The 25,751-nt window shown below is 36.9% G+C and overlaps 1 protein-coding gene and 4 non-coding genes across 6 annotated transcripts in view; all 5 read left to right on the top strand.

Moving 5' to 3' along the window:
• Positions 1 to 208: 208 nt before the first annotated feature.
• NOP58 (NOP58 ribonucleoprotein) overlaps positions 209 to 25,751 on the top strand; it is a 29,062-nt gene continuing 3,519 nt past the window's right edge. The window contains exons 1-12 of one of the 2 annotated variants that reach the window (XM_039257404.1): positions 209 to 444; positions 7,750 to 7,826; positions 9,047 to 9,099; positions 12,759 to 12,880; positions 15,107 to 15,243; positions 17,581 to 17,645; positions 18,597 to 18,731; positions 19,798 to 19,943; positions 20,841 to 20,967; positions 22,340 to 22,503; positions 23,578 to 23,712; positions 23,898 to 23,959. In XM_039257404.1, coding sequence (XP_039113335.1) covers positions 400 to 444; positions 7,750 to 7,826; positions 9,047 to 9,099; positions 12,759 to 12,880; positions 15,107 to 15,243; positions 17,581 to 17,645; positions 18,597 to 18,731; positions 19,798 to 19,943; positions 20,841 to 20,967; positions 22,340 to 22,503; positions 23,578 to 23,712; positions 23,898 to 23,959 — 1,268 coding nt within the window. In that variant the 5' untranslated portion in view covers positions 209 to 399. Of the gene's footprint in view, positions 445 to 7,749; positions 7,827 to 9,046; positions 9,100 to 9,318; positions 9,426 to 12,758; positions 12,881 to 15,106; positions 15,244 to 17,580; positions 17,646 to 18,596; positions 18,732 to 19,797; positions 19,944 to 20,840; positions 20,968 to 22,339; positions 22,504 to 23,577; positions 23,713 to 23,897; positions 23,960 to 25,751 lie in introns of those variants that run through there. The other variant, XM_039257405.1, reaches the window with a different exon arrangement.
• Positions 8,389 to 8,477, top strand: LOC120248937. The gene has a single exon (XR_005532711.1). It is a non-coding gene; the product is annotated as a small nucleolar RNA SNORD70 (small nucleolar RNA).
• LOC120248938 lies at positions 9,203 to 9,289 on the top strand. The gene has a single exon (XR_005532712.1). It is a non-coding gene; the product is annotated as a small nucleolar RNA SNORD70 (small nucleolar RNA).
• On the top strand, positions 20,001 to 20,083 carry LOC120248942. The gene has a single exon (XR_005532715.1). It is a non-coding gene; the product is annotated as a small nucleolar RNA SNORD11B (small nucleolar RNA).
• Positions 21,119 to 21,203, top strand: LOC120248941. Its single transcript, XR_005532714.1, has one exon. It is a non-coding gene; the product is annotated as a small nucleolar RNA SNORD11 (small nucleolar RNA).

Below are 25,751 nucleotides of genomic sequence, written 5' to 3'. Positions count from 1 at the left end.
TTTTTTTCCCTTTTCGACTTCCATGCAGTCTAGCCACTCAAAAGCGAGCTTTAGTCCCTAAGAAATCTCGCGAAGACATGGTCTTCCTGTTTTGTTTTGTTTTTTCTCTCCTCCCACCCCCAAACCCCGTTGGCGGGAACATACCGGAAGCAACAGAACGCTCTCTGTCGGAAGTGACGTCATATCCCAGCATGCTTGGAGAAGGAGAAGCGCTTTCAGGCGTTCTATGCAGTGTGGTGTGGAACCTTTAGGCAACGTGGTGTGGGTCTTTGCAAGAAGGTGTGCGCCTTTTTGCTTGGCCCGCTGCGGCCTTGCGGGCCTTTGGGGGTCGGAAGTTTGATCTCTTTTCACTGGTATCAGCTCGCGGCGCGCCCCGCAGCGCCCTGACCCAGCCTCACCATGTTGGTACTATTTGAAACGTCTGTCGGCTACGCCATCTTTAAGGTAGGTTGGAGATTGAGCCATTGGAAGGGGAAGGCTGGTGTTGGGCCGGCAAGGACAGGCAGGGAAAGACGTAAGGAGAGGACAGCGCTGCTCAGGATCTAGTGGGAACCGTTTGTGTCCTGCCCTGAAAGATTGGGGAAGGCTTTGGGCCTGGGAGGCACGTGTTTCGGTGAACACGTGGCCCCGCCGTTTGGGGCCAGAGTTCTGTGTTAGACCAATTGGCCTAACACAGAAAAAAAGAGGTGAAAGAGGTGAGCAGGAGCTGTATTAGAATTTCACAGTTAAAGGTGGGGAGTTCGGGGTTTATTCTGAGTTTGGGGCTTATTAATTTTGAGAAATGATTGAAAGGTTTTAAGCAGACGAATAACTTTATCTAAACTTGTCTTTTAATGAAGTCGCTTTACTGTGTGAAGAATAGGTTATAGGAGGCAAGAAAGAAAGCAGGGATATTTTTGCATTAATCTAGACAAGATGAAATTGCTTGGATTAAGGTTGGTACGGAAGGAAACAAATACCAGGAGAAATCTTGAAGGGAGAAATGGTGAGTTTGGCTAATGAATGAAGTAAGTAGGTGTATGATGGTAGGGAAGAGAAGAAAAAAAATAAGATTGTCGGGATTTTTTCGGAGAGGGGAAGGTACTGAAAAGGTCCAGTTTGGGCTGTGAAACTTTTGGTGTCTGTTAGAGGTGGAAGTGCAGTCGTCATTTTTTTTAAGTTCCATAGCTAAGGGAGCGATCTGGACCGATAGTAATCAATTTAAGATTTGGTTGTCCTAATAAGGAAAGTTTGAAATTTTGTTTTTCAGCACGGAGTTGATTGACATTCGTGCAGTAGGATGTTATAGAGTTGTTGCAAAGAATGAGATAAACTGTGCTATCCGTGTGTTAGGCACTCTTCTGAGTTCTACAAATGTAGCATCGAAAAACAATTTTCATATATGTGCTATTAAGGCAAAAATGGCTAAAATGTGTATAATAGGATTTCAGCTATGAATCAGAAAACTGGTATGAGTGCAGAAAATCTGCAATCAACTTTCCAAAATGTTGATTTAGAGGAACCTTTTAAGGGTTTTTTTCACACTTTTGAAAACATAGTTGCATTTGCACTTGTTACATTACTTATTTTTTAAGAGATAAAATAATAAAAGCCAAAAACTAGCTTTACTGGGGTTGTCTAATTGCAGTATTGGAAATTTTAAAGGAGTTTGGAAAGCTTTAGAACTTGTAGTATGTCTATTACTTTTCCCCAGCTTCTTGCAATCTTTTCTAAATTCTTAAGCAGAATTCTGCACATGTGCCCAAATTTTCTTAGCTTGCATGGTCTGTCATGTTTTGAATTAATGTGTATGGATGAATTTCATCTAAATTGAGGTTATGTATACTGTCCAGCACTGGATGCTGAGAGAGGGAGGGGCAGCTCTAGTCCACTGGTTGCCTCTGATGGTAAGAAGGAATTGACTTAGCAATTGTATGGTTTCTAGACCTAGGTCATAAAACACTTAACCATGTTTCTTGATAAATCATTGATTTCTAATAGAAATTCATTCTATTCATTCATTCATTAATAATGAAGAGTATTCTCCATAAAAATAAGTCGAGTATTCTGTCATAGTTCTTAATGCTATTAATCTGCAAGTTACTGTTCAAAATGGATAAATTGTGGTTTATGGTTTCGTGTAATAGAGAAATAACTAAAGGCTTGAGTATATTAAAATAATGATTTCATTTCAAATATTTGTGATTAATAGCAGTTATTGATAATAAAACAGTCATACACAATGTTCTGGAATTAATAGTGGTTGCACAGTTTGTGAAAATATGCTAAAAAGTAAGCTGTACACTTGAAGGGTGAATATTACAGTATGTAAATTATATATTGTAAAGTACACATGTAGTACAAAATTATTAGCTCCCTTTTCCATGATCTTTCAGAATGTTGGGGTACAAAAGTATATTGGTTTGCATGAAATTCATGCTTTAATGTGAGTGCGTTTGTTGTTTTGGTGTTTGTTTTTGAGAGAGAGAATGCCCACATGGGGGTGGAGGTGAAAATCTCAAGCAGGCTCCATACTTTGCATGGAAACCGGGAGTCCAGTGCAGGGCTGGATGTCACTACCCAGGCACCCCAAGAAATTTTTACACACTTTTAAACTTCAGGTCATAGTAAGGAATATATTTATTCCTTTATCACGTTCCAGTATATATACAGTATTTATACACCATATGTGTAGCCACATATCTAGAGTGATTCACAAAGAAAACTTTCTTTAAAAAATTACTGCATGTTAACATGATTATATGTGAGCAAAGACAATACTGAAAGAACTGTTATTTTTAGAATATTGTAAAAACTCTGTGTTCCTTGTCATTGGCACACATAGTAAAATTAAAGGCATCTTTTAGTTTTATTTAATAGTCTCCTTGTGTTGTGCGGCTTTGTTATGTGTTCCTTTATTTCCTCAAGGCCATGAGGAAAAGATTTTTTTAAGTGTATACCACAGGTATAATATGATTAAGTGAGCAATATGGTTTTCCAGCTGCATTTGAGTATTTGCTTACATGCTGTGTAACTTTCTGTAAATGGTGCAGCTTGATACATTTTCGTAAAAGTTATATAGCTCTGCAAGTTGCAATCCAGTTTAGAGTACTTCCTTAAAAAGTAAAGTTCTGCCCATTTGCAGCTCAAAGTCAGACCCAGCTCTAAGTGACTAGTCTGTATAATTTTGTCATTTCTATAAATTTCGTGTAAATGGAGTAATAGTTTTGTGTGTGTGTGTCTAGCTTTTTTCCCTTAGCATGCTTTTGAAGCTAATTCATGTTGCACGTATTAATTTGCTTCTTTTTGAATAATTCACATTTGAAACTATTCCAACTCATCCTGTGTAACAACTCATACAAGTTTCATAAAACAACACTTAACCATTTTGTTTGTAAAATAAAACTTTAAACGTTAGGGGTGCCTGGGTGGCTCAGTCGGTTAAACTTCTGACTTTGGCTCAGGTCATGATCTCACAGTTTGTGAGTCTGAGCCCCTCTGAGCTCTGTGCTGGCAGCTCGGAGCCTGGAGCCTGCTTCACATTCTGTGTCTCCCTCTCTGTTCCTCCTCTGCTGTGCTCTCTCTCTCTTTCTCTCACAAAAATAAATAAAAATTTAAAAAAATTTTCTAAGTTAGCATTGAATGTTTATTTTTTTAAGTATTTAATTTTTGAGAGTCCACGTGCACACACCCTCGGGAATCCCAAGCAGGTTCTGCACCAATTCAGGGCTCAAACTCAACTGTGAGATCATGACCTGAGCCCAAGTTGGGCCTCGCAGGTGCCCCAGCATTGAAAGTTTCAATAAAACCTAGAAAGTCTCAAAATAACCACTTAAAAAGTGAGAATTAGGGACAGTCACTTTTCATAGTAATGTGTTCATTCATTTTTATACATTCATGTATTATCCCATTCCTGTTTATACATTTCATGCCTGTCTGGAACAGAGGAGGTAGATACTCTAGGACTATCTGGCATGCTGTAGGATGTGTTAGTTTTTTTCTTTTTATTGTGAAAGTTTTCAAGGAGGCAAGTAGAAGATTATAAAGACTCTGCATGCACACCATTGCTCAGCTTCAGCAGGCCCATTTTGTGTCATCTCATTGTTTTAAAGCAAATCCTGGATATTTAGTTTTATCTGTAAATAAGTATGTGGTAAGCATGCCGTGAAGGCAGGAGCACAATGAATTGTGTCTTTCCACAATGTCAGCTTTTTCAGTGTCAGAGCAAGGTTAATATAATTCAGGTTCAGGATTCTAAACTCAACATTTCACTACCTGTTTAACTTCTTACACATTACACAAAGCAAAGCCCAGGACAAGTTACACAACAAACAAGATAGAATAGGGGGATAGGAAGTCGTCTGTTGTGCAGTTGAGATGTGGCCTCAGTCTGTCCAGGTCCTCTCACAGAACTTGTTGCTTATTACGTTCAAGCAGTGGAAGATCTCTATTTTGTTCAGAGATCAATTGGGCAGGGTATTGGACTGCAGCTACCTTTTTGATGCGGTCAGATGTGAAAGCATCAGTGTTAAGAGTTTTGACAGTTTGCTGCAGAAATCTTCCATTTTAGAAAGAACATAATAAGTCCTGATTGACAAACCTTCTATGTTTCTACTGTTTATCCTTTCTGAGTATGCCTCAGCTGGTGTTGGTTTTGGCAATATCGGCCTTAAATGGAATGCCCTTGGTTGCTTGTGACAGAAGTTACCGCTTGACCTGAGTGACTCCATCTTGCTCTCTACAGTATGTGTAAGATATAAAGACTAGTTTTAGAACTAGGAATAATAACCTGCTAAATGTTTTAATGGAAGTAACTATATACAGTATCTACTTGGAAGTGGAAACTATTGCATCTTAATCCAAAATGATAAAACTTGAAATGGACTTTGTATAGAAATGTTTTCAGATTTATCTGTCTGAAAAAAACTAAAATTTGAGGCACATTTTACAGAAAATGGAGCAGTTATTTCTTATTTTGTTCAGACTGTCTTCATTAGTAATGTTCTCTTCAGTATGTTGTAGCACAATTGGAAACATTTAGTAACAAGGTTTTGTTTGCCTAACAGTCTTTGGAAACCTTTGAGTAGTCATGAATGTTTTCATTACATTTCCCTTGTTACTTTTAGGATGCTGATAATATCTCTTAAATATGCCAATTGTTACCCAAATGTTATCTCCAAGTATACTTGTTTTTTAGCTAGGAAAAAATTTTATTCATGAATCATATCCCCTGTTTGGTACATATCCTCTCAGCAGTTCATGAACTTTGGTATGGTTAGGTACATTCTCCAAACTATTTCCAAAAGTTAGGACTATTCTGGGAGCTTCCTTAATCAAAAAATTACTGGGGCGCCTGGGTGGCTCAGTTGGTTAAGCGTCCGTCTGATTTCTGCTCAGGTCATGATGTCACGGTTCGTGTCTTCGAGTCCCACATTGGGCTCTGTGCTGACAGCTAGCTCAGAGCCTGGAGCCTGTTTGAGATTCTGCGTCTCTCTCTCACTCTGACCCTCCCCTGCTCACGCTCTCTCTCTCAGAAATAAATAAAAAACATTAAAAAAATAACTGAGTTAATGTTTCAGTGCATTCATGAGATTTGTGGAAAGTTCTCATGACGTACAAAATAGAACTGTTAGGGGTGCCTGGGTGGCTCAGGCCATGGGATGGAGCCTGGCATTGGGCTCTGTGCTAAGTGTGGAGCCTGTTTGGGATTTATTCATTCTCTCTCTCTCTCTCCTCCCCCATGCACTCTGTCTCTAAAAAAAAACAAAACAAAATGAAACTTAGTGGATTGTAATTTTTATAAAGATTTCACCTTTAAGTAAACTCTATGCCCAACTTGGGACTTATTACAACCTCAAGATCAAGAGTCACATACTCTGTGTTGACTGAGCTAGCCAGGCACCCCAGCTTGTCATTTTTTAATACAAACACTATGCTTTGTGATCTGCTCTTTGTGTACTGCTCTTGCTCTGGTTTTTTAAGTTTTTTCATTTTGATTAGTTTTGACCAGCTTCTCAAATTCTGTAAATATATCTAATTTGGCTGTGTGAGGTTAAGTGTAAACAGCACAACAAATCCCGTCTCCCTCTCTCTCTCTCTCTCTCTCTCTCTCTCTCTCTCTCTCTTGAGAGGCAGAGGGAGATGGCTGGGGCATGGAATCCCAAGCTCAACACAGAACCCAACGCAGGCCTTGATCTCACAACCCCTCAGATCATGCATGACCTGAGCCGAAATCAAGAGGCAGATGGCTAACCAACCAGCCACCCAGGTACCCCCACAACAAATCCTTCTTAAAATCATCTTGCCACACTTGTCTGACAGAAATTAAGTGCAACTTGCAGTATTATATTCATGTTTGATCACAAAAATATATACTAGATATAACTGGGCAAGAAATCATACTGTGTAAATATTCTGAGATATGGATTTGATAAAATGTTTATCAGTAAGGTATAGTTGTAAATTTATCAATTGAGTTTTTCCCACAAGAAGACATAATATCTATATTTACTGTATTTCACCAAATTTAATACGCTGTTATTTTACACTGCTAATTAATTTACCTTCCATCAGTTGTAAGGCATTTCAAGGATATTAAAATATGGGGAAAATGCAATTTAGGATTGAGTCTACCCTGTAGATACTTGGGGAGTTAACTTACCACATTGAGAATTAGTGAGAGTGTGGGAAATAAGTTTTATTAACTCTTGATTTAAATGAAACTAATAGACTCTTGAAGGCAATTTGGTAGCATCTGTCAAATATAAAATATGCATTTCCTACATGATCAATTAACCCCACTTCTAGAGTAAAATATGTCCTATAGAAATACATGTGTGTATATTATATAAAACTGTTTTCTGAAGAAGAATAAGGAAAATTTAGAAAAACCTTTAAACTCTATAAGGGCATAAAATGGTGATATTTTCATACAATCTAATTCTAGGTTGTCGAAACCTGTAACTGTCCATGTTATGCGAAGTGGCATATATGATTCCTAAAAGTATGCATAAATAAAATATTGAGACCATCAAAAAGTCTTGAAGAATATATATGGCTAAATATTAATGACTGCCTCATAGATTTAAAGTGCCCCTTTTCCCCTTTTCATTTTAAGTTTTCTTGTAACAGGATGTATCTTAAAATTGATCGTATCTCAGTTTTAGAGAAATTTTTAGTGCTTTGATGTTAGTATGATTATAAGCAATAAATAAAATGTATTCTTTATCCTAGAAAGTAAGCAAATAAAGTCTTTTGTTCTATATACATGATATGCTGGGGAACCTGGGTGGCTCAGTCAGTTAAGCATTAGACTTTGTCTCAGGCCATGATCTCTTGGTTCATGAGTTGGGCTCTGTGCTGTCAGCTCAGGACCTGGAACCTGATTCAGATTCTGTTTCCCTCTCTCTGTCTCTGCCCCTCCTCCACTCAGGCTCTTCTCTCTGTGTCTCTCAAAAATGAATAAATGTTTAAAAAATTTTTTTAAATGATATGCTTTGTGAAGGTGTTAGTGGTGCCTTCAAAATGGGACGTTTTCAACAAAGACCTTGACTGAATTCCATCCAGTTATTAAATGGGCTACTTGTGCTGCTAATTTGATCATGAATTTATGGTGGGTAAATAAAACTGGTTTGTTATTTCGGTGAGAAGATAGCTTTCACCACTCTCCACTTACATGTACACTTGCACTTGAAGAATATAATTATATATGTCTAGAATTATATATGTCTAGGCAATGCTATTTAAATAAAATTTAAATATTTGTTACAGGTTTTGAATGAGAAGAAACTTCAAGAGGTTGATAGTTTGTGGAAAGAATTTGAAACTCCAGAGAAAGCAAATAAAATGTAAGTTATCTTGAAACCAAGAATTTAGTAGTTAACTTTTAGGTGTGTTTTTAAAGTAATCTCTACACTAAATGCAGGGCTTGATCTCATGACCCCGAGATCCAAGAGTTGCATGCTCTATCAGCTGAGTTAGCCAGGGCCCCCAAGTAATAGAATTGCTGAATAAATTGTAGTATATCTATAGATCCCCTGGTGACCTGGGGAGAGATCTGTGGCATACCGAGAAAACCATCCTTCTCAGTCTCCGTGATATGTATACAGTGTGATCCCATTGTTGCAGGGTTCTTGTATATCTATATGCATTTATGCAGGCATAGAGAGACACCAACAGATGCCACTTCAGAAAAGTGAAATGGGAATGGGGTGAGGCAGAATAAGATGAAATTACTATTTTTTCCTAAAATCTTTGTATTGTTAGGTGTGTATTTAAGGGACCACCAGGGTTTTTGCTCCCTGGCAAGTAAGAAAACCTTCCTTAATTAAGACCATACTAATTTAGGAACAATAGAAAACTAGTTTCTTTTTAAAGGGCTATATGCTTCATTTGGCTGAGTTAACCTGATTCATTGTTGTCAATGATGTATTCTTGTTGGAACTGAATATAAATGATCTAACTCAAATATTCGTCACTACCACTGAGACAACAATGAGTTATGAATTAACTGTATTTTTTTTTTTGTTCAATATAAAATGATGTTGCCTTGCACATAAGTGTATGGAAGGAGGAGAGTAAAATAAGGGTCACAGGAGTCAGATTTGGTTATTAGCTATTTATTTCTATTAGCTGGGTATTTGTACTAGGTGGACAAATCAGTGTTGTGAGATTCCTGACCTACAAGGCACTCCTATTTCCTTTTCTAAGGTCTCTTCTTTTCTGTATTGTAAAAGGCATTTGTGTCCAGCCTTAAGCAGCAGAGGTTATGTTGAAGCTTCAGCATCTTTCTCTGGTTGAGATGTGGTACCAAACCTCTTGGCTATTCTTTTTCCATCAAACCCTTCCATCAGATCTTCTCTTTTTTAGTGCAGACATTACTGACCTAATTTTTGGAGAAACTAGTTGTTTTAATATGAATTTATCTAACTTTGCATCCTCATGCCTAATGACAGGAAAATTTATTTTGTTGGTGTGTGCTTTGAAAACAGTCCAGAATCTCTTTCCTAAATATATGGCTTTTGAAGAATCAATATGCCCTCATAACTTTTCTTATTTTTTCTTCTAGAGTGAAGCTAAAACATTTTGAGAAATTTCAGGATACAGCAGAAGCATTAGCAGGTAAAGTGAAAGACTAGCTTATTTTTTGGTTTTACTTATAATCTTGTCAATGTATTATTCCTATCGAAAGATTTATTTGATTCATTTGCCTGAGTTAACCTTATTCAATGTTGTCAATGATGCATTCTTTTTGGAACTGAATTTAAGTGATCTAACTCTAATTCGTCACTACCACTGAGACAACATTGAGTTAGCTTTTTTCACCATAGGGCTTGTTCCCCCCCATGTGATGAGAGGTGAGAAGTGGTTAAGTTGATCTCCCTGTGGAAACCAACAGCATAATGCTGAAGCACAGTTCAGTAAAAGCTGTTCTACAAGGGACTAAGGTAATGTAGTCAAGTGCACAGCCCTCTGATGATTTTAATTCAAGGTGTAAAGTTGAGAATAGCTAGGATTCACAGTTGAAATAATAATAAAGCAGCTATCCAGAGTATACGTTTTTAGTTCAGAAGAGCACAACATTATTAAAAGGTTTTAGGAGAACGAACAGGCTTTTTTATGTGTGGTGTTTTTTGGGTTTTGTTTGTTTGTTTTTAATACGAAAACTACACAGAGCCTTAAGAGTTAATCTGAAGGGAGCATGAAGAATGGATGACTCTTATCCTTCAACTAGTCCTCATAATGGGAGAACAGACATAAAGTAATAGGGTGTATTATCTAAGTTTGGCTTTAATAGGCAATTGCTCTTAACAAGATTTTTGGGTCCCCCTCCCCCCATGTTAGGGAAAATGAGAAGACTGGAAATAAAATTCTAATCATGGAAGTTTCAGTTGCTTAAGTTCTGTATATTAAGTCAGCCAACTACTTGGTTGAAATACATAGGACCATAAAGAATATGGCTTATAAGTAGGCAAGAATATCCTAGACCCAAATAATTTTGTTCATTAGCCACAAAAGAATATAATTCTCTTGTAAAAATTAGGAATCTAACTACGTATGCTGGGATATTAATAGACCGCCCCAGCATTGGCAGAGAGGTAGCTGAAGGAAGACCCAATAATGGGACCAATTTTTAAATTTTTAAAAAGAGTTCTAGGGCTGCTCCATCAGTAAGTCAGTAGTTAAAGTCTCATAGATCTATTAAAACACAATGATGATAATTTTTTAAAATTTTATTTTTGTTTTAATTTTTTTAGTAATCTCTACACCCAACATGGGGCTTAAACTCATGGCCCCAAGATCACAAGTTGCATTTTCTTTCAGCTGAGCCAGCCAGGTGCACCCCTGCCTAGAGAATTTTTTAAAGATCTGTTTATCACAGCTTTAAAATTACATGGGTAGAGTTTTGTTAAAAGCCCAAAGAAAAAGATTATGTTCACTCTTCTCCCACTTGGGGTGAGGTATGCCGTATTCACACAGACTGATTTGAACAGCTCCTGCTGGAGCTGTAAAGTGCAGTGGCCCTGATCCCAAGTGGGTTCTTTGGAATTCCCTTTTGCATATTATCTCTTTAACCGTTTTTGGGCTATTTCTGACCAGTCCATATTAAATGGTCTGCTTCTACCAGGACATGAAGCAGATTTTTACTATTAATAGCTAATATATTGATCATGTAGTGGGTGTCAGATTTTGTACTCAGCATTTCAGAATTGTTCTTTAATCCTTGAAACAATGCTGTGAGGTAGATATTAGTCACTATTTTACAGGAATACTGAGGCTTGAGAGGTGTCCCATTTATTGGTTTTAGAAATTCAAATATGCTCTTTGTATGGAGAGCTTTATCTTTATTCTTGGTCTAATTTTCAAGTAGCAAGTCTTCCAAATGCTACAGAAAAATTTGGTACCAGACTACATTTGGATGAAGTGGGAAGATTAGTAGGGGGTGCTGGGAACTGGCTCATGAAGTAAAGACTTAGTATCCTCTTAACTCCATCACCATCTCTGTTTCCCATCTTTTATTTATTTATTTTTTAAGTCTGTTTAGAGAAGGAGAGAGTGCAGAGAGTCTCTGCACTGTCAGCCTGGAGTCTGACTCGAGGCTCAATCCCATGAACTGTCATCATGACCTGAGTTGAAATCTAGAGTCAGACTCTAAACCAGCTGAGCCACCTAGGTGCCCCTGTTTGCCATCTTTTAAAAACACATATTACGGGGGGCAGCTCCTGTGATCTAGGTCTGCATCAGGCTCCTTGCTGACAGCACACAGCCTGCTTGGGGTTCTCTCTCTCTCTCTCTCTCTCTGTCTCTGTCTCTGTCTCTGTCTCTGTCTCTGTCCCCCTTCCCCCACTTTCTCTCCCTGTGTCTCAAAGATAAACTTTAAAAAAAAAATGCATATTATGAAGAGTAATTGACAGTTATTTTCATAATAAAGGGGAGATAAATCTACTTAGATCTAGAGTAGAAATTTTTGCTTATAAGAAAAAAAAATTTTTAAAAAAAAGTCTACATTACAATGTAAAAGATGAGGTGTCTAAGTGACTCGGTTGAGTGTGTGACTTCAGCTCAGGTCATGATCTCACAGTTTGTGAGTTGGACCCCCGCATCAGGCTCCCTGCTGTCAGCCAGGAGCCTGCTTCAGATCTTCTCTCCCCCTCACTCTGCCCCTCCCCCACACACTCTCAGGTTTTCTCTCTCAAAAAGAAAAATATGTTTTTAAAAATTTAAAAGATGATGGTATGCAAGATTGAGAATAGAAGCTGGGAGTTGAAATATTTAATTATAAAAGAAAAGAATATAACTCTCATTAGAAAGGAAGATCATAAGGAGTCAGTATTGTACAACATAGTATGTAAGAGGTTGGAACCTAACAAAAATAGCTTGAGTCTCAACTTCTTATATCGTGTCGACCTCTGTAAGAGCTTTATGGTAGCCAGATGATTTTTGTCCTCACCTTTCTTCTTCCCAGATAACAGGTAAAATGGACTTATAATTCAAATGGATGGAGATGTGGTCATGAGGAAAGAGCAGATAGCTGGCTGATTAAGCATGAATTTCCTGGCCTTAGACCTTGTGATAGACTTCCTTCCTGCCAGGCATACTTTAAATTCAGCCAAGACCCTAACAGATAACAGGAGGTGTTGGTCCATGTGGGTCCAGAAGATCTAAGTGTGGGCCTAAAGAATGGTACAACTTATAAAGTAGCAGATTTAGAACCTGCCAAAAATGATAGCAATCCCAGATTGAATAAGGGTGACTTTATTGGGGAGTTCTTCATCAACTGGAGGTTTACAAGCAGAGACATGATGACATATCTGGATCAGGATTAGCAAAACCCCTCCACTCGGACTTCCTTACCCTGCAGTAGAACCTTCCAAATGAGTACACTCCTTTTTACCTGACAGACAGGCCAGTCTGTCTATAATGACATAAGAGAGGGAATCTAATTGTGATTCCAAAATAGATTGTTTCTAACATTTTATGATTCTAGCTCTGAGTTCCAGAGTAGATTTCATATTACATAGGGAAAGGAATGCTGGATCTGCTTTAATTTCTGGTTCTAAAGCTGAAATAGGGATGGGAAGGTCAGATGAGGTTGTGAAATGTGAAACTCCTTCAGTGTTTTTTTACATGTATCACTTCATTTTAGAAGTAATTTTAAATTCAGCCTTTTTGAAAGGTGAAAGGAAGTGTTCATTTTGCTTTATTTTAAAGTTTAAATTATATTTTAAGTTCTTACAATTAGAAACTTGAATTCTTTTGATTTTCTTTTTCCTCAAAAGCATTTACAGCTCTGATGGAAGGCAAAATCAATAAGCAGCTGAAGAAGGTTCTGAAGAAAATAGTAAAAGAAGCCCATGAACCCCTGGCAGTAGCTGATGCTAAACTAGGAGGGGTCATAAAGGTAAATTTATATTTTTCATGCTAATAAGAGTTTACCATAAAGCTTAGGAACTACAAAGACTTGCCTTTGTATTGAGTTGATTCTTACAAGTTCTCATACTTGATCTTTTTCCTTTAGCTATAGAATAATTGATTTCCAATATGATTATCAGGACTAAGCACATAAAAGTAATGCCTAGTCATGGTAGAAAATATTGATACCCCCAAAACGATAAAAATTAGCTTTAATCTTGTTACCCAGAGATAATCTGTTAACACGTTGTATATCCTGCCATGTTTTTATTCAGACACATTTCTTTTTCTATCAACAGAAATGGAAACATGACATTTCCTTTTGAGTGTGTGTGTTTATTAGAAAACTTTAGTAGGGTGTAGAGTTTCTAGACATTAGTGGAAATACTGGAAAAATGGGCTCCTAAGCATGAAAAGGGGAAGAGTGAGAGCTGGTTGTGATAGTTTGATCATCAGTGGTTACAGTAGATATTACAGTGACAGGTTAATTATGGTGTTTGTGAACATCTCTCTTTTTTTTTTTTAAGTGTGTTTATTTAAGTAATCTTTACTCCCAAAATGGGGCTTAAACTCACAACCCTGAGATCAAGACCTGTGTACTGCAACTAAACCAGCCAGGTGCCATGTACCTCTAATTCTTGAAGTAAGGTTTATATTATGTTGTAGGTCTTTTACTGTTTATTTTTGAGAGAGTGCATGTGTATGAGTTGGGGTGGGGGTGCAAACAGAGCTGGACAGAAGATCCTAAGTGGGCTCTGCGCTTACAGCAGCAAGCCCAGTGCAGGGCTCGAACTCATGAACTGTGAGATCATGACTTGAGCTGGAATTGGATGCTCAACTGACTGAGCTACCCAGGCATCCCATGTTGTAGGTCTTTTTAGGTAAGAAAATGCTAAGTAGATTTGAGGCGGGGGGGAAGGGGGGGTTGGCCAGGATTGTGAATTTAAGAAGTTCAGTTAAATGAATTTCTAATGTTGTCTGTAAGTAATAAAGTTTTCTGTGAAGATAACAATCTCTATCTTCATTCTTTGACGTGCCCACAAGTCTTAGTTTTTAATTTTCTGTTGAAAACATTAAATTTTAGCATAATACAGAAGAACAAATTGTTGAGTGGTGGGATTATGGGCATCTTTGTTTTTTTCTTTTCAGTTTCTTTATTTTAAGAACTTACACTGGGGTGCTTGGGTGGCTCAGTTGGTTAAGTGTCTGACTTCGGCTCGGGTCATGATCTCACAGTTTGTGAGTTTGAGCCCCATGTCAAGCCCTGTGCTGACAGCCTGGAGCCTGCTTCAGATTCCGTGTCTTATTCCTCTCTGCCCCTCCCCCACTTGTGCTGTCTTGTCTCTCAAAAATAAATATTAAAAAAAATTTTTAATAAAAAATAAAAACTTTTACTGAAGATCATGGATATGTGCCAAATATTTGTTTCTTAAACATGGTGTAATAAATATAAATTTGTGTTTGATGAACTAGCACACTGTAAATTTGTATGAAAGAGTTACCAAATACACTGCAAAGTGAAAAGAAATGAAGATGTGCAGAACAAAATTTATTACTGTTTGTGTGGGGTGTGTAAAAAATTGTACAGTAAACCTTGAACAACTTAGGGGTTAGGATGCCAACCCTTCCCCCACACACACATACACTGTTGGAAATCTGTGTATAATTTTTGACTCTGCCAAAACTTTACTACTAAAAGCCTGCTGTTGACCAGAAGTCTTACTAATAACCTACATAGTTGATTAACCCATATTCTGTATGTTACATGTATTAGATACTGTATTACAATAACGTAAGCTAGAGGAAAGAATGTTATTAAGAAAATCAGGGGCTCCTGGCTGGCTCAGTTGGTGGAGCATGCAACTTTGCATCTTGGGGTTGGAAGTTAGAGCCCCACATTGGGTATAGAGATTACATAAATAAATCAAAATAAATAAAATATTTTTTAAAAAGAGAAGAATCATAAGACAAAGTACATTTATAGTACTGTGCCATATTTATCAAAAAATCTGGGGATGCCTGGGCGACTCAGTTGAGTAAACATCCAACTTCGGCTCAGGTCACGATCTCATGGTCTGTGAGCCTGAGCCCAGCCCATGAGTTCTGGCTTTGCATTGGACTCTGTGATGACAGCTTAGATCCTGGGACCTGCTTCAAATTCTGTGACTCCCTCTCTTGCTGCCATTAATACAGATAGATAATCTTATTCTTACAGGAAAAGCTGAACCTCAGTTGTATCCATAGTCCTGTTGTTAATGAACTTATGAGAGGAATCCGTTCACAGATGGATGGATTAATCCCTGGAGTAGAACCACGTGAAATGGCAGCAATGTGTCTCGGATTGGCACATAGGTGAGATTTACTGGAAAGTAAAGTCTGTTTATTTCTGTTTAATAAGAGGTTATGTTGCACTGGTTTAACCATATTGCAAATACTAATTAAATTCTAGTAATAATTTTATGAGAAAGGTAGTAGTAGTAATATTATCTTCATTTTGTAGATGAATCTGATGCCCAGAGTCAATTCATCTGTTAAGTGATGCAGCCAGGATTGGAACACAGGCAGTCCTCATCATATGCATTCTCTACCTTTTGAGCACTGGGTCCCACAATTCTTGGGCTTTCTCTTTTTTCTTCTCTCTGATCTCTGCTGAATCATTTGCTATCCTTCCATCTTTTCATCTCCCTAAACTTTCATACCTGCTATGGTCTACTGTGTGTATGTGTGTATCTGTGTTGCTTGTTTTACTCATTTTCATTGAATTTCTGTAATAAGGCAAAGAGAATCACATTATCGTGTCATGTTTAACCAGAGGTCCATTAGAACAGGCATTTCTGCTCTCCTGTGGTATGTGTTCCTGAAAAGCTTGGCATACTGTGAAATTGTACTATAATAACAGGGTTTTTTGGTAAAGAAAAAGGATTAAAGGTAGACTACTCAAAATCTATGCAACTTTATAACAAGAGCACTATCAAAAATAGCCCTGTACTCCTGGCTGGTTCAGTTTAAGTGTCCTTTTGGCTCAGATCACAATCTCATGGTTTTTGTGAGTTCGAGCCCAGCATTGGGCTCTGTGCTGATGGCTAAAAAAGCCCTATATGTTGATATAGTTAAAAAGACATGTTAGGCGCGTCTGGGTGGCTCAGTTGGTTAAACGTTCGACTTTCGCTCAGGTCATGATCTCATGGTTCGTGGGTTCGAGCCCCACATCTGGCTCAGTGCATACAGCTCAGAGCCTGAAGTCTGCTTGGGATTCTTTGTCTCTCTTTCTTCTCTGCCCTTGCCCTGCTCACGCTGTCTCTGTTTCTCAAAACTAAATAAACATTAAGAAAAAAAAAGAGGTTAAATTTATATTAAAGGAATAATACTATAAACAGATATCTACCTTTGAAGAAAAAATAGCATAAATCAATGAAAAGGTTAAAGCTGCTGAGTTATAGAGATGAACAAAATACATAAAAGTCAAGAACAACTTTGTAATAAGCATTTTATTTACTTATTTATATATCGAGAGAGCAAGCCTGTGTGGGGTTGTGGGGAGGAGTAGAGGTAGAGAGAATCTTAAGCCAGCTTCACTCCTTACTGTGGAGTGCAATGAGTGGCTCTATCTCAGGACTTAACCGTGAGATCACTACCTGAGCTAAAATAAGAATCAAGATGCTCAACTGATTGAGCCACCAAGGCTCCCCTGTAGTAAGCTTTTTTAAGGGAGTATTAACAGCTAACCTGAGTCAAGATCCAAGCTGTTGATTAATTGACATTGTATTAACAGTAGTGGTTCGCAATCAGGGGCAGTTACATATCCTTCAGGAAATCTGGCTGTGTCTAAAGACATTTTTGGTTATGACAGGTGGGTTCAGGTCTGTACTAACATCATGGGTAGAGGCAAGGGATATTGTCAAACATCCACACTACACAGAATAGGCCTCACAGCAAAGAATTATCTAGCCAAGATTAAGAAACCCTATGTACAATTTTTTTCCTCCACAGCTTTCTGTTTTTAGATGTTAAGTGTTGTGCTTTTATACCTACTGGTATAAAGCATTGATACCCTGTAAAAATCATTCACGAACCAATATGACTTGCATTACACAGCATCATTCTTTTTTTTTTTTCCCATAAATTAATTCATGCTTCTGAAATACAGGTTATAGCAGAACACCTCTATTTTCTTTTTAAATGTGTGTTTCCATGGGGCACCTGGGTAGCTCAGTTGGTTAAGTATCTGACTTCAGCTCAGGTCATGATCTCACAAGATCTCTTGAGGGCGTGTTCTCTCTCAAAAAATAAATAAACATTTTAAAAATTTCAATGTGTATTCTTGGGTTTTGCATAATGTATTCTTGTTTGAGAGAGCATGAGTCGGGGAGGGGCAGAGAAAGGGGGAGGGACAGAATCCCAAGCAGGCTCCACACTGACAGCACAGAGCCTGATGTGGGGCTTGAACCTACAAACTGAGTTCATGATCTGAACCAAAACCAAGAGTCAGAAGCTTAAAACCTACTGAGGCACCCAGAAGCCCTTGATTTTTCCATATTTTTGTATTCTTGTTCAACTGATTTTCTTATGGTGGGAGAATTAAAATAATGCAGCTACAAGGAGAGGGAATTGGTTTTAAACAGTTTTTTATGCTGTTAATTCTTTTCATAGATGCTGTCAGTAATTTCTTATTTTCCCCTTTATTCCCAGTTTGTCCCGGTATAGATTGAAATTTAGTGCTGATAAAGTGGATACCATGATTGTTCAGGCAATTTGTAAGTATAGTCCATTTGAGGCCTAATCCTCATGACTTTTTCCTCCTGTTAAAACTATATTTTTTATAATGTTATCAGTTCAGGAAGGGAAAGGAGATCAGTTAGAATTTTTAGTAATGAAGTAGATAAACTGGAAAATGCAGAATTGAAAAGGAAAACCATCCATAATTTGATTAGGTGGAAGTAACGTGAATTAACACTAGTAATGTTAACAGATGTGTGTTTTTCCATGAAGTATAAATGAATAAGTAGGGTGTATTGCATTGTGCTTTTTTCACTTGGCTTTGTAATAGGTCATTTTCCTAAGTCATTAAATCAATTTTGAAAGCTTCAAGCTCTTAACAGTTTCCAGTTTAAAAAATTTTTTTAAATGGCAGTTGTATTTCTGAGTATATACTCCAAAGAATTGAAAGCAAGTACTCAGATACATACACACCTGTGTTCATAGTAGCATTATTCCCAATAGCCAAAACACGGAAACAACCCAAATACCCATTAACAGATGAATGGGTAAACAAAATGGAATACATATACACAATGGATTATTATTTATCCTTAAAAAGGAATGAAGTTCTAATAAATGTTACAACATGTATGGGTTTTGAAAATCTGCTAAGAGAAATAAACCACACAAAAAAACACAACTGTTGTGTGATTCCACTTATGAGGTACCTAAACAGGCAATTTCAGAGACTGGAAGTAGAAGAGATTACCAGATGGGAAGAAGAGAGGATGGGGTGTTATTTATTGGGTGCAGAGTTTCCATTTGGGATGATGAAAGAGTTCTAGAAATGGATAGTGGATTATTGTTACACAACATTGTGAATGTACTTGATGCCGCTGAAACCTACACTTGAAACTGGTTAAAGTAGTAAATGTTATGTATATTTTACCACAGTTTTTTAAAGCCCTTTTAAAAGTTCTTTTCTTTTCCTTCTTAATCTACTGCAGCCTTGTTAGATGACCTAGATAAAGAACTAAACAACTACATTATGCGGTGTAGAGAATGGTATGGCTGGCATTTTCCTGAATTAGGAAAAATTATTTCAGATAATTTGACATACTGCAAGTGTTTACAGAAAGTTGGTGAGTAGCTTTATCTTTTAAGGCATTGAAAATAACTATTTGTATCCCAAAACATGACTTCTATAGTAATTTTTTTTCCTTGAGCTTCCCAGAGTTCCTTACAACTTAATAGGTATTTTGGAAATGTAGTGATTTAGAATTCAGATACAATTAACTTCCATCTGTGATTTCGATGGCCTATACAACAGTATGGTTCTCTAATTTGGTTTTTCTTTTTCTTTTTCTTAAGTTTATTTTGAGAGAGAGAGAGAGAGAGAGAATGAACACAAGCAAACATGAGCTGAGGAGGTAGAGAGATAGGGAATGAGAGAGAATCCCAAGCTGGCTCCACACTTACAGCACAGAGCCCAATGCAGGGCTTGAACCCACAGTGTGAGATCATGACGTGAACCAAAATCAAGAGTCAGGTATTCAACCGACTGAGCTACCCAGATGCCCCTCTTAATTTGGTTTTTCTAAAAATGGCATCTTAAGGTAAATACATCTCATAGTGAAATTGCCATTAATAGGAGCAACTGTACACTTGGGATATCCTGCATTATATTAATAATAAAACTAGTATTGCTGTCTGTGCTACTACTGTTATATTCTATACTAATAGTACAGTAATATTAGTAGAGCAACTTGGGGCATTGTTGATAAATAGGACTTACCAGGTTCATATTATATTACCATATTACCATGCCAGTAATTCATGGCACTGTCTTTAATAAAACCTTAGCTACAAATTGTCACAATATTATTAGTCCTGTTTCATGGGGTATTTTGTTTTTACCTGATTTCCCTTCCCTTCCCTTCCCTTCCCTTCCCTTCCCTTCCCTTCCCTTCCCTTCCCTTCCCTCCCCTCCCCTCCCCTCCCCTCCCCTTCCCTTCCCCTTTTCCGAAGAGAAATAGTGGGAAGAGATTTTAAGCTCTAAAATCAAGCCTTTATATAAGGAAAATTGCCAGATCAAACTTGTTTGCTATTTATTTTGTTTAGGCACTTTTTTTTGTTTGTTTTTACCATTTGGATTTTACATAATTTGTTGAAGAGTGATTCTTCTCATCCTCTGCAAACATTCCATAGGCGACAGGAAGAATTATGCCTCAGCGAAACTTTCTGAATTACTGCCAGAAGAAGTTGAAGCAGAAGTGAAAGCAGCTGCAGAGATATCAATGGGAACAGAGGTTTCAGAAGAAGATATTTGCAATATCCTACATCTCTGCACTCAGGTAAACTATACTCATGGAGAAACTAGTTGTGGTGGGACCAGCTATATAATAATTTTCTGATGGCAATGATGATTTTTAAACTTATTGTTCACCTGACAAAACATGAGGGTGTTCAGTCACTACCTCATCTGATGCCATCTTGATTTATGTACTTAGAGGGGGAAATGCATACTGAAGTAAAGTTAAAAGAACACTATCCAGTTTATTTGTATTGTTAGCATTGTCTGGATAATAAGTTATAAATCCATTAAAAAGATAGAGAAATACAGCTTGAATTATTTAATTCCACTCTCTCTGTTTGTAGCCTGGAGCCCTTTTTTTTTTCCCCTCATTTGGAGATAGCAGACACCTGGCTGGCTCAGTTGGTAGAACATGTAACTTTTGATCTCAGTACCACATTGGGTGTAGAGATTACTTTAAAAAAAAAAATCCCAAAGAGGATGATACAATATCTAGTCCTTGGAGTGGTTTTTCTTTTTTTTTTTGGTATGTTTGTTTCTGGTTTTTTTTTTTAATGTTTATTTTTGAGAGAGAGCATGAGCAGGGAAGGAGCAGAGAGGGAGACAGGATCTGAAGGAGGCTCTACTATGTCAGCGCAGAGCCCTTTGTGGGGCTTGAACTCAGAAACTGTGAGATCATGACCTGAGCTGAAGCTGGGTGCTTAACCATATTAATAATTGAGTAACAGTTTTAGGCAGTGTATTAATTAGGTTGTTTATATATATTATCTCATAAAATCTATTAAAATGAGAAACAGGTAAGGAATGGTTCATTTTCCCGGGATTGTACAGCTGTTCTATGATAATTTAGGAAGGACTGCAGTGTTTCAGATTGTGGTTTTTTATACAGTTTTTACTCAGATCATTTATGATGTATTCACTTTGTTATTTGTACTAGGTAATTGAAATCTCAGAGTATAGAACCCAGCTGTATGAATATCTACAAAATCGAATGATGGCCATTGCACCAAATGTTACAGTCATGGTTGGGGAATTAGTGGGAGCACGACTCATTGCTCATGCAGGTGATGACTTTAATGTGACTTGTAAATAGGATTATTTAGAGTTGAGTTATCTACCTAGGATTGTTTTTTAATCTTCAAATGAAATTTATTAGAAACTTTAGATAAAGAATAAAAGTAGATGGTATATTGGGGAGAACTAAGGACCAAGTAAGTGTTCAGTGATGATTCTGATTTGTATGCCTGAATTTCCTTTTGGATAATGAAGGCATCTTTAGTCACTACCTCTTCTGAGACACTTGTGGTCCGTTGTCAGAAGTTTGTTACCATTAATTAGAATACTCAGAAGAAGTGCAGGAGGATAATATCAGTTAATATTTCCTAATACTAAAAACATATCAGATTAAAATAGGAATAGTTATCACAACGGTTGATATATATGCTTGAGAATTTGGTTCACTATTAATATGCTGTTTTAATATACTTGACATGCAAAATATTTTTAATAAATAACTTACAAAACTTTATACATGTGTATGGTGATTTTACAAAGAGGGTATGCTACAAAAAAAACACTGTAAAATTGAATATTTGCAAATTGAGTGAATTACTAGCTTCTTATATTATTGAAGTCACTGTTAATAATCCATCACAGAAGATCTTATCTACATCACCATGTCTAAACTAGAATAGCTCCTGTAACTGCATCATTAAATAGACAAAGATGCCATTCAGATACCTTCAGCTGCAGTGTTGGCATCATCTGGCAGGTTTTGTTGTCTACATCCAAAATTTCATAGGCTTAGTTAGCCTTTTGTCATAAGAGATGCAGGGATTAACAGAAGTATGTTTTTAATTTTAAGTATGTATCTGATGGTTGAGCATTAATGTTGGGGGTGTGTTCTGACAAAATCTGTAATAAATCTGACAAAGCAGCAGCTTTTTAATACCTGATTAGTATACTTCCGCGTATACTATACATATATTTATGTGTATACTTTAAGTGTATCTCCATATCTTAAACAATAGAGGTAAATAAAGTGTGAGATTATCATATAGTTCTACTACTGAGGTGTCCTAAGAATTTCCATCTCTAAAGTAGAATATTTGATGTCCAAAATCATCCCCTGTGGTCTGCTAATGGAATGTAGAATAGTAATACCATCTCTTAGGCAAATAAGTATAATTGAACTAATAGGTTTAACTTTCAATTTATCATAAGCATTCATTACAGACTTCTGCTCATGGTGCTACATGGATGAATCACAATTGCTGAAGCTTCTATAGGGAATCCCAGACTATAGAATCTGAATTATATGAGATTGTTATTTACTCTAGTGCCTATAATACTTACACTATATGTCTTGTGTTTAATATATGGGACTTTCAAATACTTGGAATTGCATTCTTTATAACTACCTCTTGTCTTTTGAAGGTTCTCTTTTGAATTTGGCCAAACATGCAGCTTCTACAGTTCAGATTCTTGGAGCAGAAAAGGCACTCTTCAGAGCCCTCAAGTCTAGACGAGATACTCCAAAGTATGGTCTCATTTATCATGCTTCCCTTGTAGGCCAGACAAGTCCCAAACACAAAGGAAAGGTGAGTTACAGTTCTCCTGAGGTGGGCCGTTTTTTTTTTGTTGTTTTTGTTTTTTTCTTTTTTTTCTCTAAATAACCCATTTCCTACTCTGTAATATGCAATAAATCTTTCTACTACTTTTTCACTAAATAGAGAATGGGAATGGTGAATTCTTAAGTTTTTTAAAAAGCACTTTTGTACACTGAAAGAAAATACACTGAAAATATTACTCAGGGCTCCTGGCTGACTTAGTCAGTAGAGCATGGACATCTTGATTGTGGGGTCATGAGTTCCAAGCCCTTTGTTGGGTGTAGAGTTCACTTTAAAATTTTACTTATTTATTTTAATATAAAGTGTTACTGATCCTGTGAAAGCCATTTTCTTATGCTGTCTTAGGAGTTTTCTAGAATCCAACCATTGGTGAGGGGTGGGGTGGATGGCACATCAAAAGTTTTCTGTGGAAGAAATCAATTTAACATCAACATCTATGAATTATAAATAATAGCACATGCGCTGTGCTAAACAGTTGGTAGGACTTAAGCGAATCCTTTAATAGCCCTATGAGAGATAGGTATCTCTGTTTTGTAGATGAGAAAGCTGAAACTTAAAGTAGTTTCAAGGTTTTTGGTAGGATACATAATTTAGCAGAATCTGAAATTTTATAAAATTCAGAGCAGATTGATGAAGGAAGGGGGTTGGTAAAGTGTTAATTAGCCTAAAGGGGGGCTACGCTTTTTCTGGATGACATGGTGTAGAACTAAGCTCACTGAGTAGACACTAAAGGAAAACATTAGACGAGTAGTTTGAGCTCATTTTAGATATGAACTCCTGCAAGATATTTTCTTCCACCAAAATGAATGTAGTTGTGTATATAACCAGTTAGCCATTAAATCGTGGCAGACATTCAGATACAAAATAGATTTCTTGAGTTGTATGATTTCATAATGCTTTTGTAATTCCTGATTTGAAAAAATTCTATCGTGAATGGTAGAGTTTATAACTTGCTCTAGTTTTCTCATAAATAACTTCTTGAGGATTTTTATATCTTAACTTGGAATATAGTTTGAATGCCTCTAACTTCAAGTTCTCTATTAGATTTCTCGTATGCTGGCAGCCAAAACTGTTCTGGCTATTAGATATGATGCTTTTGGTGAAGATTCCAGTTCTGCGATGGGAGTTGAGAACAGAGCCAAGTTAGAGGCCAGGTTGAGGACCTTGGAAGATAGAGGGGTAAGAACCACATCCTGCAGAAGTGTTAGCTATCAAAAATTAATAAACTTTAAGTAGCTTATGTACTTAATTATTTCACCTGCTAAGCAGTTTTATTTATGATACATTTTAGCATATCCAACATTTTTTGTTTCTACTGTTAACAATTTCCTTTATATTTACCAAGAATTGATATCTTTTCTTAGATAAGGAAAATAAGTGGAACAGGAAAAGCATTAGCAAAAACTGAAAAGTACGAACATAAAAGGTGAGTACGTTTGTGGGAGGATGGATGAACAATATCTGCTTACTTATAATTGTCAACAGCACTTTATTATAAACTTAAACACCTCAATGTCTGTAATTTTTTTTTTGCTCCTTACAGTTTTCCATGTGTGTTTAGTTAATTTTTGAGGGGGAGGGGTAGAAAGGGAGGGAGAGAAGAGAGAATCCCAGGCAGGTTCCATGCTGCCCAATGCAGGGCTCAATCCCATGAACCCATGAGATGATGACCTGAGCTGAAGTCAAGAGTCAAATGCTTAACTGACTGAGCCACCCAGGCGCCCCCTGACTTTTAATCATAAACATATTTTTACATTGTTGTAATAAATACACACATAGCATACTTGTTTTGTCTTTTTTTTTTTTTTTTAAGTTTTGTTTATATATCCAATGTGGGGCTCAAACTCAAGACTGTGAGATTAAGAGTTGCATACTCTTTCAACTGAGACAGCCAGGTGTCCCTTGGCTTTTTTATTTTTTTCTTAATATTTAGCTTGTTCATTTTCAGATGTAGATAGTAAGTATTTGTCATTTGTAATTTCTGTATGTGTACAACTTATCAAAAAGTAAATTTAGAGTTAATCCACAATGAAACCTATTTTAAAGACAGAAAAGTCTAAAAATAGCTAAGAGGCATAGTGAAGTATTCAGACCACCATGAAATTAATAAAAGATATATGTAGGGAGAGGCATTTTACTTACTATTTGAGGTAATGTTCAGCACTAGTTGTGATGATGGAAGTAGAATGTGGTATAGCTTTTCTGGGAAGCAATGTGATGGTATGTATCAGGAGCCTTTAAAATGTTTCTAGCCTTGGGGCGCCTGGGTGGCTTAGTCGGTTAAGCGTCCGACTTTCGCTTAGGTCATGATCTCGCGGTTCGTGAGTTCGGGCCCCGCGTGGGGCTCTGTGCTGACTGCCAGCTCAGAGCCTGGAGCCTGTTTCAGTCTGTGTCTCCCTCTCTCTCTGACCCTCCCCTGCTCACGCTGTCTCTCTCTCCTGGAAATAAATAAAAATTTAAAAAAAAAAAAAAAAAAAAAAAAAAAAATGTTTCTAGCCTTTAACCCATAAATTCTCCATTAGGACTCTTAGAATCCTTCTAAGAATTTTAATAGTAAAATTTTAAACTCTGAGTGGGCAAGGAGAGCAAAATACCATAACATCTTACTATATATATTCATATATATGTAAGTGTACACATTTAGAAAAATTGTGTTCCTTAATTCTGTTCAAAGTCCAGTTTGGTGTGTTTAGTTGCTAAGTGTGGATCTTTATTCTTTAAATTATAAATGTTTTTAATCTATAAAAATTAAGCAGCCATAAGTCTACAGTTTAAGAAATGGAATATCTGTTAGCTCGTTTGAGCAATTTTTAAATATTCCCATACCAGGGGACTTGAAACACATGATCTTATGACTTTAAACACATGGTTTTTAAGCACCAATTATGAACTTTAGTTCTCATTTTAGGCACTTAGTATTTCAGTTTTTTCTTTCTGCACATTGGAGCAAAAGCAAATGTAACATTTTAGGGACTCTTTATCCATATGTATCCCTGCTTGTTTTTCTGTCTTTTGGGATTTTGGGATGTGAAGTTTTTTTTATATTAACTTGATTTAGGGTTTTTTGTGGGTTTATTGTTGTTTTCATTGAATTGCCTGTATTCTAAAACTTGAATTGCTTCAAGTTTTACTCTAGAAGTCATTTGGTATAAAGAGATTTTTTCCATCTTTCCCCATGCTGATTATTTTTCTGTACCATAGTCACTACATTGATTACT

The sequence above is a fragment of the Hyaena hyaena genome, unplaced genomic scaffold (assembly GCF_003009895.1).
Source record: "Hyaena hyaena isolate Hyena2069 unplaced genomic scaffold, ASM300989v1 scaffold_615, whole genome shotgun sequence".
Lineage (NCBI taxonomy): Eukaryota > Metazoa > Chordata > Mammalia > Carnivora > Hyaenidae > Hyaena > Hyaena hyaena.
Note: the sequence above shows the minus strand (reverse complement) of the source record. Positions and strands in the feature narration are given on the sequence as shown.